Here is a 17012-nt window from a genome sequence, read left to right on the forward strand (position 1 = left end):
TTGAAATCAAATGCTGCCCAGCCCCAGACACAGCACCGGGCTGGGTTTTCCTGGTGTGTTTTCACACCACAACTGTTTCCCATTTCTCCCAGGCTCTCAGGAGCCCACGGGCTCAGGGATCAGGGATCAGCTCCGTGTGTTCCCCATGAACGTGCTCTTGGTTTGCTGGAAAAATCCAGGTCATCCCAGAGCTGGAAATGCACCCAGCCTTGGCTTCCAGTGACACCGAGTAGCCAACCCAAGTTAAATATTTCACTGCAGATGTTTCTGAGAGCTTAAAGTTACCCAAAATTATGGATTTAACGAGGCAAGGACAGGAGCTGCAGAAAGATCCAAATCAGGGAAGCCATCAGTGTTTTCCAGCCTGGTGTCAGGCTGATCAGATGTGACATCCTTGACTTTTTCCTTGCCTTTTCCCTGTGCCTGCGGATGTGGTCGTGTCCTTTCCTTTTAGCTTGAAAAGGCAGAGATGGGTTTGAATCCGTGTTGGGCTTGAATTTGGGGAGCAGAGTCCCAGTGCAGCTGTTGCAGAAGTCTCCACAACTGGTGAAACCAAAACCTTGGATCTGAATTGTTTTGGAAGGGGGTTGTGACACAGATCCCGTTTCTCTGTGCCAGGGCTGTCTGAGATTGGCCATACTCAGCATTCCCATCAATATTTATTCCCGAGAACATTGTTTTCCCCATATTCTGTCTTTAATACCAATTTCATCCAAATTTTACCAAGACCTGGATTAGTGAAAATGTTTGCTATCAGAATAGATTTTTGTTCCGATGTGTTCTCCTTCTCTCCTTCCGCAAAAAAATTTGGTTTGCTCTGATTTTGGCAATTGTTAAATACATCTAAATATTGCAGAAAAAGTGATTTTCAAAGGAGCCTGCAGTGCCTGGATGGGGAAAGGGAATGGAAGCATTTTTGCCAGAAGTGTTTTAGCATTCTTTCAATCAAGGAATATAAACAGTTCCATGTGACTTTGGGCTGATCCAGGATTTGAGAGCAGGGTTTAATTCACATCATTTCTCACAGAGGGAATTTTGAACCCACACATCTCCTGGTGAAGAATGTCCTAATTAGTAGGGAGAAGGATATTCTGGATGAATATTCACTTTCTAGTCTTGATGATGTTCCACTTCATTATTGATCACTCAGTAATCATCCAGCGTTAATTACAGGGGAGTTCTGTGTAACTGAGTTATTGATTGGTGCCTATTGACAGCCCATTCCAGGCTGTAATTAAACCTCAAACCAGGATTATTTCTACACAGCTGAAAAGTGCTTTTCCTGAATCCTTCTTTTCCTGTGTATTGGTATTAGGGGATAATCCCGGCTCTGCAGCACAAATGGCAAATGAAAATGGTGTTTGTGGTTTGACTAAGGCCAGAGTTGGTCCTTGCGGTGTCTGGGTCCTGCTGAAGCCGGTGGGAAAGGCCCCATGGAGTTGAGGGCTGGTTCCAGCCTCCAAAATCTGCGTGCCTGGAACCTTTTGGGAAGGACCGAGGTGCTGGGAATGCCTGGGGTGGAATTCCTCATCCTGGCCACTGTGTAGAACTAGAGGGCCCTCATTTCACCACTTGAGTAAGTGACCGTCTGCTTTTTGCTTTGGTTTGCACGTGGTTGGAAATTAGGGAGGAATTTCTCTATGGAAAAGGCTGTCCAGGGTGGAATCCCCATTCCTGGAGGGATTTCAAAGCCATGTGGATGTGGCACTTGGGGACATGGGTTAGTGGTGGCCTCAGCTATGGTGGGGGAACAGTCTTGATCTCAAAGGGCTTCTCCAACCTAAACAATTCCATGATTCCAACTAACACCCACCTCAGGGTAGGTCACAGGGACAAGCCCCCAGCCCCTCTTGGCAGCCACGTGGTTTCCCACAGGGATGGTCTCTGCCATGGATGTGCCCTGGCTGTTCCCAAGGCGCTGCATCCCAGCTCCACTGGGATTTGTCTGCATCCCCTTCCAGAGGCACATCCAGCCAACAGCACAACCTCCCCCGTGTAACTGTTTGGGGGTTTGACAGTTTTATAACCTTAAATTTGCACCTTCTGGAAAACGGTGACAGTTAATGATTCATTGCCGTGGTGGAATTTTTCTTATGATGTCTTAATAGCCGAGCATGGAGCAGAGCTCAGCAGAGAGGGAAAATAAAAACCTGGAGCAAAAAGCTCCCAGAACAACTTGAATAGGCAGGAATTGCCCAGTCCTGCCAGTGCCATCCAAAATATTTATGATTATTTTTTAAAGCTGTTTCCTGGGTGTCCAGCTCCAGTTGGAAACTGGTTTGAAAGGAAGCTGTGAAAAAAATGTCCGTGGGTGCATCCCTCACTTTTCAAGAAGGAAGTTGATTTTGGTATCACAAACCATCTGCTGGTTTTAACCAAAACAGGCAAAAATTAATCAAAACTTCATACTTTGGAAAGACCTAAAGCTGTGCTGACAAAAAAACCACCCATAATTCAATCACTTTTTAGAGTCAGATCAGTGCTTTCAGTTTCTTTGCCATCATTTTGCCCTATCCCTGCAAGTGCTGGATGGAGCTTGGAATAACCTGGTCTAATGGAAGGTGTCCCATGAAGCAGAATGGTCTCCAGGCATCCTGGGCAAAGTGCTCAGAGCTGAGCCTGGCCCGTTGTATATTTTGATGAATCCACGACTTCTGATTGGAAAAAACCCTTCCCAAACCCTCCCCTGTGGAGGAGGCAGATGGAGGGCAGAGCATGAGGTCCCTCTGGAGCTCGTGGGGCTCTTTCCAACATCCCCACATGGAGACACCACCGGAGCAGAGCCCTTCTGCTGGACTTCAGCTCTGCACGTGCCATAAAAGTGCTTTTAACGGGCAGCATGGAGCTGGTTAGCGGAACACTTGGAGCATTAATGGATGCAGAGACTTTTTAAGGAGCTGTTGGACTTCACGGCTGGAATGAGCTCATCAGAACAAGTGCTGCCCTTGCGCCGACTGAAGGAACCCAGGCCTGCTCCGAGGTGTCCTGGGTTGCAGTGTATTCTATCACCATCCTCATGAGCTGTTGAAATCAGGTGGGGCAGTGTTTCCTTGCCTCCTCCCCCCAGACTATCTTGCTGTTAATTGCCCATCATTGTCCTGCCGCCTGACTCAGAGATAACTCCCTCCGGACTATCTTCTGTTAATGAGCCTAATCAACACTTGGCCTCATGACTCATTACCCCATTGTGAGATGCTCCACCCAGAGGGAGGAACCAAGCATCCCATCAGGGATATAATCTGGGACTCTGAACACCAGAGACAACCTTTTCCACTGGATTTCCAGAGGACAGGAGCTACACAGCCACCATTGGACTTTCTGAGGAAGAGCAGACCCCTTTACTACAGGATCACCGCTTCAGAGGACTGCAGCCACCATTCTACCAGACTGCTACCACCACCCTGCCTAACAGGGACTCAGGTTGTATTTTGACTCTGTCAGTTTGAACCAGTGTTTTCTTTTACATTTTTTTCCTTTTCTTTAATTTCCATTAAATTGTTATTCTGACTTGGTGCCTCCCACTGGTTTGTTTTCAAACCAGTACACGAGGGAACAACGCACAGCAGCTTTTCCAGTGCTCCCATCCTGGGGATGGATCCTGAGGCGTTTTTCCAACAGCTCCTGTGGAGCTCTGTGCTGGTTGTAGGACATCAGCATTCCTTGCTGTGTGCCAGAGGGAGCAGGGTCCTGCTGGGATGCCGGGAAGGGCTGCAGTGCCCTGGTTGTAACAACCTGACTTGCACTTGGAAAAAATTCCTCTCTGGGAGGGTGGGGAGGCCCTGGCACAGGGTGCCCTGAGAAGCTGTGGCTGCCCCTGGATCCCTGGGAGCGTCCAGGGCCAGGCTGGATGGGGCTTGAAGCAGCCTGGGATAATGGAAGGTGTCCCTGGCAGAGGGGTGAAACTGGGTGAGCTTTAAAGTCCCTCCAACCCAAACCATTCCATGATTCTGTAATTTTGGGTTGAGGTCCTCTCCATTCTGCTTTTCCCATGTTTGTACAAAATTCTATGGTGCCTTTTATCAGGTTTACCTCTTCCTCCTGATGGCCATGAAAGGTGTGGTGGTGACCTGCCAAGACTTCTTCCAAAGGTCAGGGTTTGGGTTGGCACCTTGTGGGTGGGACCTGCGTGCAGGGCCAGGCTGGGTTTGCAGCTGGAATTCGTTCTGGGTTATCCCTGCACGAGCTCAAAAGCTGAGGGTCTGTAGGGAGGGTCTCCCTGTCTCATTTGTCACCTTCTTTCCATGTGGTGACATGTTCTCCATGGAGAAACTATCCAAAACTTGGAGGACTCTCAGGCTTGCCTTCCTGCCCTTTGTCAGCATCCTCATGGAATGGTTTAGGTTGGGAAAGGCCTCTCAAACCATCAGTTCCAACCATTCCTGGCACAGCCAAGGCCAGCACTGACCCATGTCCCCAGGTGCCACATCCACACAGCTTTGAAATCCCTCCAGGGCTGGACAGCCCTTTCCAGGAAGGAATTCTTCCCTAATATCCAATCTAAACCAACTAAGAGGCCTGCCACTAAAATTTTTGGAGGAAACTGGAATAAAATCAGGAAGAAATGATCTGAAATTGCTCCTCTGATGCTGAAAAGCTCGTTGGGATTCACTGCTCTGTGGAAATGCTTTTTGGCCTTCAGTAAAAAATCCTTAAGATGCTGGAAGATTTTTGCCATGGATTGTCTTCATGGCAACTTCCCCCTTTAAGGAAGGAAGGGTTGGAAAGATGTTGGTAATTCAGAGCAGAGTAGCAGGGAATTCTTGCCTTCTGTAAAATGATTCTTTCATTTCCGAGTGGTCCAACACTTCCCTAACCAGTCCTGGGGCAGTTCTTGGCCTGTCCTGCGTTAATGTGGAATTGTTGCCTCCAGCAAGGAGTCAACGGATCAACCAGCACCAAGAGGGATTTTCCATAACAAAGATGCAGTGCAGGATAAAAGTGTCAAAGTCAGGAATTCCGAGCCACATCCGGGCTCGGCAGGAGCAGGACAGGAGGAGCTTGGTTGTGTTTCAGACCCAAAGCGAGCGACTGATCCTCAGTTCACACACAGAACGTGGGTAATGAAGTTAAAGGGATAAAATTTCCCAAAACAGGAATATTTGCTGCAATGTCTTGGGATCAGTGATGAAATAAGTTTAACTTCTCTGGCACTGGATTTGTCTCTCATCCCAACCCCAATCCTGGGGGTTTTAGAAGGGGAGCGTGCACTGAGCCTGTCTGTCCGTTCTTCTCCTGACTTCCTGTCCGTGGAATCAGAGAAGCTCTGAGGTTGGAAAAGCTCTCCAGGATCATCAAATCCAAGCTGTGCCCAATCCCCACCTTGTCCCCAGCCCAGAGCGCCGAGTGCCACGTCCAGGTATTCCTTGGACACCTCCAGCAATGGGATTCCAGCAGCTCCCTGGGCATTCCAAATGCCTGTCAGCCCTTTCCATGAAGGAATTCTCCCTGAGAAGAAAGGAGGAGGCCAGGAGGTCCTGACCTGGAGGGCAGGGGGAGTGCTGAAGTGTGAGATTTGGGGATAGATGTGTGTATAAATACATACATACATATATAAAACCATAATCACTCCGCTTTCACTCCGTTGCTTCTCTTTAACATATTTTCCATTGAAAAGCTGGAAGCAGTACTTATCCCTAGAAATGCTCGGCAGTCAAATCCCATAATCTGTGGGAACTCTGGTAGGTGGCTCATATAGCAACAAATTAAAAACCAGTTGGGAAGGAGACACGTTTGGATCAAACCCAAATGTGGGGTGTGGGACAGCAATGGAGAGGATTTGGGTCCCTCTTGCTTTTAGACCTGGGATTTAGGCCTGAAATTGCAAAAACCTGACAGTGCAATTTGTAATGGGTCAAAGCCTGACCCAGACCAAGGACAGGTTTTAGTGAAGATTGTGCATTTCTGTGTTGGTTGATTCCTCAGTAGGAACTGACCCGCTCCCTTTTCTCCTGGTGCTTCCAAAAGCTCTCTGAATTTCTCTGGGATTCACAAAACGATCTCCTGTCTAAATCAGAGCAAGTGCACAGAGGTGATTATTTTCCTGTGTATTTTTCTGCACTGAACAGCAGAGATTAAATCCTCATTCAAGTATCCAATTAAGGAGTTAACAAGAAATTAAATTCATAATGGGGGGAAATGAAATATTCTTGTTGCTGCTATTTAACGAGAATTTTTTTATCTGTGCCTATGATAAATTTTTGGGGAAAACTGCACAAATGAGTATTTGCCTAGGAATAGCTTAACAAATAGACTCTACTTTGACTTTCAGACTCTACTTTGGGGCAGCAGGAAGGACTGGATGGTTCTTGAGGTCTCCTTTTTCCATTAAATGATTTATAGTCCTTCCACACATCCCAATTTTGGCTTTTCTGTGCCAATGGCTTGGTATCAGGAAGCCCCAGCGAGGTGATCCTGTCCCCGTGCTAAAGACAAGCTCCAGGTAGCCCTCGCCTGTGTTTAAGAGTTTCCAGCTTGTTTTTGTCCCTCCTGGACAAATATCCAGCCTGTGCCATGGAATATGAGCTTCCTCTGCCTACTGGATGTTTGTAACAATCTGGGATTTCAAAAAAAAAACCGAACCCCAGCCAAACAAAGAAGCCCAACCCGTAAAAAAGTTACGGCTGGAGGTGCCCGTTTTCTGACAGAGGGGTTTGGTAACGGGGAAGGGGACAGAAATGTGAGGAATAATTGGTTTTGGGCCTAGAACCAGGAAAACTACTTTTCCAAATTAATCCAGCGAGAGCCATGAATCCACTGTATTTCATATCACACTTCATAAAACTCCAGTCATAATCCATAAAAGTGACATTATTAGATTAAAACCCTCAGTTCCTCCTAGAAGGAGCTCGCTCATTAGACATGCTGTAGTTTTATAACCTCAAAGTTCCTCCCCAATTACCATGATTAATACTGGGCTTTAATAAAAAATTTCTCCCCATCACCACAGGGGTTGATCCCATCTGGTTGGTGTAATTGGGAATTCCAATATTGTCCAGCAAGGGAAAGACACTTGGGGAACACAAATCAAGGCTGAGGATGGGAGCAGCAGAGGATGGATGAGGATGGAGGTCTGGAGATCCAGCTGGGTTTTGATGGTGGTTGGAGCATGGAAGAGCCAAGGTGATGTGGGCCAAAGGCTGGAATTGCTGTGGGAAGCATGGATGAATTCTCCTTCCTCGTGCAGCCGATGGGAAGGAGCAGGGAAGCTCCCCGCGCTCTGCCAACAGGGATCTGCCCTGGGAAATCATCCAAAATTAAACATCCCACCCAGAACTAGCACAGCTCCACGCTGCCAGGGGGAGCAGCACATGGAAGCTCCAGAGGTTTCCCACGGGAAAGGCAGGATTTGGGGAAATACGTGCTGCGTGCCAAGGTTTGGATGGCAGTGGATCCCTAAATCCTGGGAGAGGCTGCGCTCACAGGATCAGCGCTGTGGGAGACACGGGGGTTCAGCTTCACCCTGGGTGCCATGGACACATCAGTCCCTCTGCTCTGCTCTGGTGACTCTCACCCGGAGCACTGCCACCAGCATGAGGACATGGAGCTGCTGGAGTGAATCCAGAGGAGACCATGGAGATGCTCCCAGGGATGGAGCCCCTCTACTCTGGAGCCAGGCTGGGAGAGCTGGGGGTGCTCACCTGGAGAAGAAAAGGCTCCAGAGAGAGCTCAGAGCCCCTTCCAGTGCCTAAAGGGGCTCCAGGAGAGCTGGAGAGGAACTGGGGACAAGGGATGGAGGGACAGGACACAGGGAATGGCTTCCCACTGCCGGAGGACAGGGATAGATGGGATATTGGGAAGGAATTGTTCCCTGTGAGGGTGGGGAGACCCTGGCACAGGTGCCCAGAGAAGCTGTGGCTGCCCCTGGATCCCTGGAAGTGTCCAAGGCCAGGCTGGATGGGGCTTGGAGCAGCCTGGGATAGTGGAAAGTGTTGGGGTTGGAACTGGCTGAGTTTAAGGTCCCTTCTCACCCAAACCATTCCATGAGGATGAAATAACATAAAACTCGCTCTAAAAGCCACTTGCTGGGACACCACCCCTCAGCATGTTTGAAAAATGCCGTTTTTTGGCTTTGAAGCAGGAATTCCTTTGAGGTTTGTCCTTGCAGATCCGAGGGGTGCATGGTCTCATCAACCCTCTGTGAGCAGGAGCTGGCGCGGGCTCCGAGCCTCAGCCAGAAGCGCTGAAATTAAAAACGTGTCGGCGCCGTGATTCCTCCACAGCCCAGAAAACGCCAAACTCATGTTATTTTTGAATCCCCTGATTTTTCAGGGCTGCTGGAAATAAGATCTCCTGTTCTGACTTCCAAGCACTAAAGAGAGGTGAATCACTCCTGAAAAACCCTCCCGTGGACCACCCAGGGGCTCCTGCAGAGCTGGGAACCAGAAGTGGCAAAGAGCAGAAGGATTTTCTTGACACAACTGCAACTGCACGAGGCAAAATCACCTCGGAACAGGAGCAGAGTTCCCCAAGTGAGAGGTGTGATAATGAATCCAGGCTGATTAATATGCATCGAGCTGAATCACATTCAGGTCAAAGGGTGAGCCCCAAACCTTGAGTGTAACACGTTCCCTTCCAGGACCCAACATCTGTCTGGAATTCAGATAGAAATAGCTTTTTTTTTTCCCCCCTTCATAATTATCCAACTCAGCATAAATTATTATTTTTTTAACTAAATAATAGTTTGGATTTTTGTTCCTTGCTGTGATTGGTCAGAGCTCTCCTTTTTTTAACGATCTGTGACTTTCTGGAGAGTCCTGCTGGGGTTTTAAAACTTGTAACTTGCAAATCACCATGTCAAGAACCATGGTGCCAGTCATATAAAATATGAAATCACACGTTCTTAACATTTATTTGTTGTCATTTTTAATGAGAAAACATGGGGTTTTTTAACAGAACACTGGCTGAAAGTCCTCAGACTGAAATTGTCCCTGTGCTGTTGATGTTCATACCGTGGAGTGGTATTTTGGGAGACCACATGCAAGATACTCTCCTAAACGGCCAACAAAAGCTAAAATTGAACCAAAATAACGCCTCTTAAAATGCACACTTCTATATTTAATGCTGCTCTTTCATTAGAAGTTCCAAGATTTCCTCCTGAAGGGTTTCAGGAGCGTTGCTGTCACGGATCCCTCGGAATAAGCAGGAAGTGGGTGATTCCTGTGGGAGCACTGTGGAAATCGGGTCGCTGTGGAAATCGAGGCGCTGTGGAAATCGAGTCTCTCTATCCCCTGGCTGATCCCTCGTGGGCAGAGCTCACACTGTGAACCAGGGGGACACATTTGGGCTGGAGCCTGGGCTCCAGGAAGGTTTTGCCATCCTGGAAATCCAGCGAGGTCTGCGTTGGGATGCTAAAATCCATCACCGCGCGTTTTTATTGGCATTTAGGGAGATCCAACGCTCTCTGCTTCCTTGTTTCCTGTTTAGGTGCTCCTGATCATAAGTGGGAACCTGAGTTTCCTGAACTGGCTGACCATGGTGCCCAGCATCGCCTGCTTTGACGATGCCAGCCTGGGGCTGCTCTTCGGCTCCCGGCTGAGGGAACGGGTGGCACGGATGCAGCTCCCGGGGCCGGAGGGGGAGAGGCTTTCCCTGGGTGAGTTATTCCCAGAGAGGGAGAAGTTGGGATTTTGGTGTGCTTGGCTCCAAAGCTTTCATCTTCAAACCAAAGCTCTGCTCCTCTGTGGGCAGAGGGTGCCTGCACCTCGCAGTGTGAAGCTGGGGGTTGTCCATGAGGGTCTGTGGGACATTGCTGGAGGGGGGGACGTTGCCATGGGGACGTGGCTTCTGGGACATGTCCTCTGCAGGACCAATGTCACAGCAAATCCAGGCAGTTGCAGCTCTGGAAAGTCAGTGCTTGCTCTGCCCCCAGCGACTCAAACGCAAAATAAGAATGTGGAGTTGTACAGTTCACCTTAGGGTTTTGTTTTGAACTTGTTTGTTAATTTTGGCTGTTTAAAGACAAGGATGAAACACCCAGTGCAGCTTGAGGTGGGCTTGGAAGCTGGGTTCTCACATTGGCTCTCTTTCATGGTATGATGAAGAGAAGGCTCCAAGGAGACCTCAGAGCCCCTTTCAGTTCCTAAAGGGGCACCAGGAGAGCTGGAGAGGGACTGGGGACAAGGGATGGAGGGACAGGACACACGGAATGGCTTCACATTAACAGAGATCAGCAATAGATGGGATATTGGGAAGGAACTGTTCCCTGTGAGGGTCCTGGCACAGGGTGCCCAGAGAAGCTGGGGCTGCCCCTGGATCCCTGGGAGTGTCCAAGGCCAGGTTGGATGGGGCTTGGAGCAGCCTGGGACAGTGGGAGGAGCAGCTGCTGGTGGCCACCACTGGTGCTGTGGCCACCATCGAGGTGGGGAGGGAATTGCCCAGGACAGGGAGGAGGAGAACTCCTGTTTGTACCATGAATATGAAAAAGCAAATACAAGGGGGGTTAAGACTGGAAAAAAGGGCTCGAGGTGGCTGATTTCCCCTTCCAGAGGCAGTTTCCAAGCAGCCCTGATCCAGGAGAAGCAGCACTGGGATGTTTCTCATGAGGCTGCGTAGCAGATGGAGAGTGGTGTTTGCAGCATTTTTATAAACCGCATATAAGCAACAAATTGCCTGTAATATCAACAACAATCACAGCTGCTGGGGTTAAATATCCCAAACATCTGTCAGAGGAAGGAAAAATGTCAACAAGAGGCAGCATCTGTCTCCAGTCTTTTCTACCAAGAAGCAGTTTATTAACCAAAAATGGGAGTTCCAGCCATGCAGCTTCAGTAAATCTGGTGTCTTTTATTTCACATATTTTGCTGGAATAAATCTTTATTGGCTTTTCCCCTCATGGAGCTTTGCTTTAGAGCCTGTGAAAGTCTCAGACTTTTCCTACCAACTCCATTTATGCCTCCAATCCCAAACAACACTGAGGCTGCACCTTTTTTTTGGGAGGAAAAGCCAAAGGGAGTCCCTGTGAGGGGGAGGCAGATCCTGTTTTGAGGAACTTGCACCTTTTCTGTGATGCTGTCCAGAGAATCTGAGCCAGGGTGTCCAAGCAAGGACATCATCCATCCATCCATCCATCCATCCATCCATCCATCCATCCATCCCACTCTGGGTGTAGCCATGCCCCACCCTCAGAAGGGGTGGGGTATCTGTAATATCCCAGGAATTTGAATTCCTGCGTATTTTCTCTGCTAAGGAAGCAGGGGCTATTGAGCTGGTGCTGATGGGTGCCAGGAGGCTCAGAGGAACCCTCAGCCCTGGGCCACCAGAGCAGAAGACCAGGAGGGTCGCCAGCCATGTCCTGCTCATGACCTGATTTTGTGAGGCCACATCCTTGAAGTGTGTGTTTGACTCCTACTGAGGCCTCCACTTCCCATCCAGATCCCACTGGCTCCTGTCCCCAAGTTTTGCTCCATCTTTGCCATCTAGGTTATTTTTTTCCCTGAATTAACTCCTTTTTCTCTCAGATTGAGCAGCTGTGACCCCCAAGGGCCTGGAGACAGGATGAGAATCACCCCTGCTGAAGGATGAGCAGTCCCTGCATGGCCATGGACTGCTGAGGAGCCAAGTGGGGGCTCTGTGCCTGTGCCTGCCCTTGAATTACAGGGGAAGAAGTTCAGCCCATCTAAAAAAACCCCCGAAAATGCCCCAAAACCTCATACACAGCAGCACAGGGGGCGAGGGAAGGCCCGATTCAAATGATTCTCCAGAAATGTTCTCAGACTAAACAATTATTAATAGCTTCTGAGAGAGGTTCAAATAAACATCCCTCTCCTGCAGAGATAAGGGGAAAGCTCCACGCAATTGCTTTGAATCTGATCCTTTGGCTGTTAATGTTAAATAAATTGAAAAGGGCCATGAGGGAAGCAGCCCCTCGGGGGTCACCTCTGCTTATTTGTCTGATCGTGGCGGTGTCTGCCCGGCCTGGGATCCAGCCCAGCCCCGTGCTGCTCCTGCAAACCTCATCCCAGAGCACTGGCAGAGCAACACACATCTCCTCCAGGAATGGTGGGGAACAGGCATTTTGCAGAAGGAAAAGCCCTCAGGATGGGGAGAGCATGGGGCAGCAGGAGGAGGCAGGAGCGGCCCCAGGACTCCAGGCCCAGCTCCCAGAGCAGGAGGCTGATCCTGAGCAAGGTGCAAGTGCCAGCTGTGGTTTTTCCCCTGTATTAAAGCCATGATTAATGTCACATTTTAGACATTTTTTCCTTTTAGCCCTTGCTCAGACTATTTAGAGAAAGGCAGATCCCAGCAGCGATAGCGGCCCGTGGCAAGGTCGGGGTGATTACAGCGGGGTTTTGTCAGTGGTGGGGCCGGCACGGGGGGCCCTGGGAATGGGAATGGGAATGGGAATGGGAGCAGAGCAGTGAAATCACCTCCCTCTGGTCTGGTTTTGTGTCCCCCGCAGGCTCCTGTGTCCGCAGAGTGCTGAACATCTCCTTGGGCCTCCTGATCATCTACCTCAGCATCCCGGTGGTGCTGAACCTGCTCAACTCCAGACAGGTCATGAACACCTCGTTCAACCCCCTCAGAATCGTCAACACCTACGGAGCCTTTGGGAGGTACAGGGGCTTTAATGGCACATCCCAGACCTCTGCCCAGGGTATTCCAGAGCCAGACATTCTGTGTGCCTTAAACCTAACCAGAAATCCTTCCAGTAGACCTGGAATACGAAGGAGATGGAGAAAAGGAGCAGGTTTCTTTCCCACTGAATTTATTTTCTTTGACATTTTTCTTTGACCTCTTTTCTTTCTCAGTTAGCTCATTCTGTCATTCTGTCTGTTCTAGGCTTGGAGTATCTGTTCATGAGAGAGATGGAGAAAAGGAGCAGGTTTCTTTCCCACTGAATTTATTTTCTCTGAGCTGTTTATGAGTCACCTCATTCCATCAACATAGCAAATGTAAGAGCAGGATGAAAATATCCATAGGAGAGTTCATCCAGTGGATAGACTTCACCCTCCCCAGCCCTCTTTATTTCTGCTGAGCTTCTCTTCCCCTGCACTCCTTTGCTCTCCCTCCTGGAAACATCCACAGCAGCTCTTGGTAACAGATTTTAGGCCAACAAAAGGAAGTGCTTTTTCCGTCTTGGGGAATTCATTGCTCCAGGCATGGAGACCAAAGTAGGAATGGCCTCAAAAGAGAAGATTTGAGAGGACAGGGCCATCAGCGGCTCAAGGCTGCAAGGTGGGATGGACAAGGGAAGCATCTCCAGCTGTGTTTGGAAACACACTGGTTTGGGCTGGGTTTTAAGGATCCAAATCTGGTTTTTGTGGGACTAAAGCTTAGGTGAGCCATGGCTGGGCTCAGCATAACCCCTCTCATGTGCTGTCCATCCCAGCCTCTTCCAGCTGGGAAAATGATGAAAAGCAGAGCTGCATCCTCAGGTTGTTCCAGGGACAACAACAAGGCCAGGCTTCTCTGGAGGCTTTGCCACCACCTGCTCAGGGTGACCATGGGATGTTCTCCAGAGCTCTGGGATGGGCTCTGGATGAGGCCCCAGAGGAGAAGCCGGCAGTAAATAAATACATTTTGCAGAAGGTGAAGCAGTTTGGCTGTCAAAGGTCCAGCGGGGCGGGTGGTGAAGAGGAGGAACGAGTCCCACCACAAGCACTGGAGATGCTGAGGACTCATCAAATGAATATCATCTTTTCCTCAGTTTTTCGAATCACAGACATTTCTGTGGACAGAAAAAAATGAGAAAAAAACCATTAAAACTATCAACACTACTTGTGGAAAATGCCAACATTTCCTCTTTTTTTTTGAGAGAGAGAAATAACCCCAGAAGCTCTTTGAAGGCTGGAGTGGTGAAGCTCCAGGAGATTGTTTTCTTTGGGTTGTTGTTCTTTTTCTTCTTCGGTCTTTGGTTTCTGTTTCAACAGTTACCAGACCCTACGGAGCATGTGCTGCAATGCTGCTGTAAGATGTTTGTAATTCCAGCCTATGTAAACCAATAAAAAGAGGATTGCAGCTTATAATGAATCTCCAATGATGTGAAACCTGACAGGTTTTGAATCACACAGTAGGACCGTGCTTTTATTGGTAATTTGGTGTCCCTGATTTACAGAGTGCTCCTAAGCCTTGGGCAGCCAGCCATGGCTCATAACTCAGCCCAGGGGATAATATGGAACTTGGCTGGAGAATCCAGAGATCTCCTAAATGGAGGGAACAATTATAAGAGGAGATAGTCAGCATTCCTTGGGTTGGGAGCATCTCTCCCTGGAAGCCATCGGGGCAGAAGGTAGAGGTGGTGTGTTCCCAAACTTTCAGTTTCTTGGGTTGGAGGAGGCAAAATCAAAGTAGAAAAAAAATCAAAAGGGTGTTGGCAGCTGGAGAAATTTGCCAGGCAGGTTTCTGTAGCTCCGTGTTCCTCATGGAAGGCAGCTCCTTGGAGCCGGTGGGTGTCTCTGGCAGGTCACCCAGGACTCCAGGGTGGTGTTTCCATGGTCTGGAGTTTGCTGTTCCCACTGCTCTGTGCTGGGAGCGCAGCTGAGGCACATGGGATTAGTCATGACCTGCCTCTGTTCCAGAACCACAGACCCACCATTCCGTAGGAATCATCTTTATGGATCAGCCCTCCCTCGGGCTGGAGTAGCTGCAGGTGGTAGAAGGAAGGGCATGGAATTTGGCTGTGCTGCTGGAGAGAGGAAAGTCCCAGGATCCAGAGGTTCTCTGGATCTCAGGATCCAACTGTACCTCCAGCTGGGCCAGTGACTCGTGTTCCACGTGGACTCTCATGAACCCGAGCTTTTAGTTGAGATATTGGTGAGACATCCTTCTCCGTGAGGGAGGTGATGCTCTGGCACAGATTCCCAGAGAAGCTGTGGCTGCCCCTGGATCCCTGGAAGTGTCCAAGGCCAGGCTGGATGGGGCTTGGAGCAACCTGGGATAGTAGAAGGTGTTGGCGTTGGAACTGGATGAGCTTTAAGGTCCCTTCCCACCCAAACCAGTCTGGGATTTTATGATTTTCCATGACTTGAGACAAATAATAACATCCCGTTGTATCCCACAGCATCACCAAGGAGAGGACAGAAGTCATCCTTCAGGGAACAGCCAGCCTGGATCCCAATGATTCCACTGCAGTCTGGGAGGAGTTTGAGTTCAAGTGCAAGCCCGGGGACTTGAGGAGGAGGCCGTGCCTCATCTCCCCCTACCACTATCGCCTCGACTGGCTCATGTGGTTTGCTGCCTTCCAGGTAGGTGCCTTTGAAAGCTCGGGCCTTCCTTGACCAGGAAAAACAAATTATATGGATTTACTACGTGTTGGGATCAGGGGGGAATGTTGGAAGCCGTGGCTAAGTTCATTATGTTAAAAAAAAAAGCAAGGACAAAGGTTGTGTTCCTAAAGGATTGTGCTACTGTAATGAAACTTTTGGCAATTTGATGTGAGGTTTTTTAAGGGTTTCTTAGCAATACCAAGAATCGCTGTCAGGGACACCCCTGGGGACAGCAGCTCTCGTTCCCTACCTGCCCACACATGGACATTGGTCCCTCCACATGTATTCCTCACGTGGTACCAGCAAACAGGTGACAGCCAGAAATTAAATAAGGGGGGGGGAACCATGAAATGTTAATTCTTGCTTAGCTTATTCTGCAAATCTTACCCACATGATGTGGGCTGGGTTTTACAAAACTGACTGACAGCAGTGGTGTGAGGCAAACCCATGTCAGAGTATCCCAGGCTTTTCTCTTTGTCCCTGCATCCTCTCCTGGAATATCTTCTTCCCTCTGCCCCAAACTCCTGTGTTTGCTTTCCCTGTGGCATTTTCATTTCAGCGCCTTTGGGATTCCTGGGCCATGACATCAGGCCACGGTTGGATATTTACCCCACTAGTTTGTGTGTGCTGGAATTTCATTTAATCTGCATTAGGTCTGCTTATCCCTCAGGAAAACCACAGCCAAGGTCCAAACTCCAGCCAGGAGCAGTGCCCGGAACTGGGGAATGGTGCAGGGGGTGGATGGAGCTGGTGGTTGAAGTCAGGCTGTGTTTTGGGAGGGCTCTGGGTGTGGAGAAATCAGCTCTCCCAGGCAGAAGTTGTTTCTGAGGTGAGAAGAAGGCTCTGCTCAGGGCAGAAATGTCCTGAAGGTTTAAAATAAAAGGGATTTGAGTTTTAAAGCTGAAGAGGATGGGACACAGGTCCTGCTGTGCAGAGCAGAGTGTGGGCCCTGCCGAGGGATGCTGGAGCCAGGTGCTGGTGTACCCGTGAGGAGGAAGAGGAAATAACTCAGCCTCTTTGCATCTTGTTAAATTCGTTATTATTGGTGTTTATTTCATTATTTGTAGTGTTTAATTCATTATTTTTAGTGTTTCATTCACTGAAAGCTTCCCCCAAGTGTTCCTGTTCACCTGTTGGAGTGTTGGTCTCTTGAGGTGTGTCCACAGCAGCTAATTAGCAGTAATTATTGTTGGGGGTCTCTGTGCACAGGCAGGGGGAGGTGCATCCCTCCCACGGAGTGGATCTGTCACCCTGGATCCCATCTGTCACCTCCCACTACTGCAGCAGCACCCTCTGGAATGGGTCTGGTGCTCCTTCCCAGCCATCCCACTGCAGCATTCCCACATCCCTCCTGCCACTGGGACTTTCCATGGCTCCCCCAGCACACACAGAAATCTCCATGGAGCAATTTCAGATCCTGCTTAGAAGAGCTGTTAACAAAAGGAGGAAAAAAACCCTCTGGAAAGTGGGAAGTGGGGATGACTCGTGGAAAACAGTGGGAAGGCGAGTTGCCTGGGCACGGCAGCGAGCCCTGGATGCTCAGGCATGTAAATACCTGCTTAAGCGTGGAAGTAAATCCCGTTTGGAATGGCCTCTGGTTGGTTGGAGCCCTGAGAGCTGCAGATGTGCTGCCAGCTGCCCTCCCTGGGCAGCTCCTGCACAGCCGGAGAAGTCCCTGGGTGTTGTTTAGACTTTGTGTCCCCCAGAGCTGCAGAAAGGATGAGAAGCAAGAGCTGAAAGCCCAGGAGGAGCTTGTGAAGCCAGAGGCGTTGTGCAAAACCCGTGTGGGAGTTTGCAGAGTCCATAAAA

General features: G+C 49.4%; 1 protein-coding gene across 2 annotated transcripts in view; it reads left to right on the top strand.

Moving 5' to 3' along the window:
* The window catches only part of LMF1 (lipase maturation factor 1), a 150788-nt gene that overhangs the window by 120818 nt on the left and 12958 nt on the right, over positions 1–17012 (top strand). For both annotated transcript variants that reach the window (XM_048321004.1, XM_048321003.1), the window contains 3 exons: positions 9424–9592; positions 12398–12551; positions 14999–15182. In XM_048321004.1, the coding sequence (XP_048176961.1) occupies positions 9424–9592; positions 12398–12551; positions 14999–15182 (507 nt within the window). The remainder of the gene's footprint in view (positions 1–9423; positions 9593–12397; positions 12552–14998; positions 15183–17012) is intronic.

Source organism: Corvus hawaiiensis, chromosome 16 (genome assembly GCF_020740725.1).
Source record: "Corvus hawaiiensis isolate bCorHaw1 chromosome 16, bCorHaw1.pri.cur, whole genome shotgun sequence".
NCBI lineage: Eukaryota > Metazoa > Chordata > Aves > Passeriformes > Corvidae > Corvus > Corvus hawaiiensis.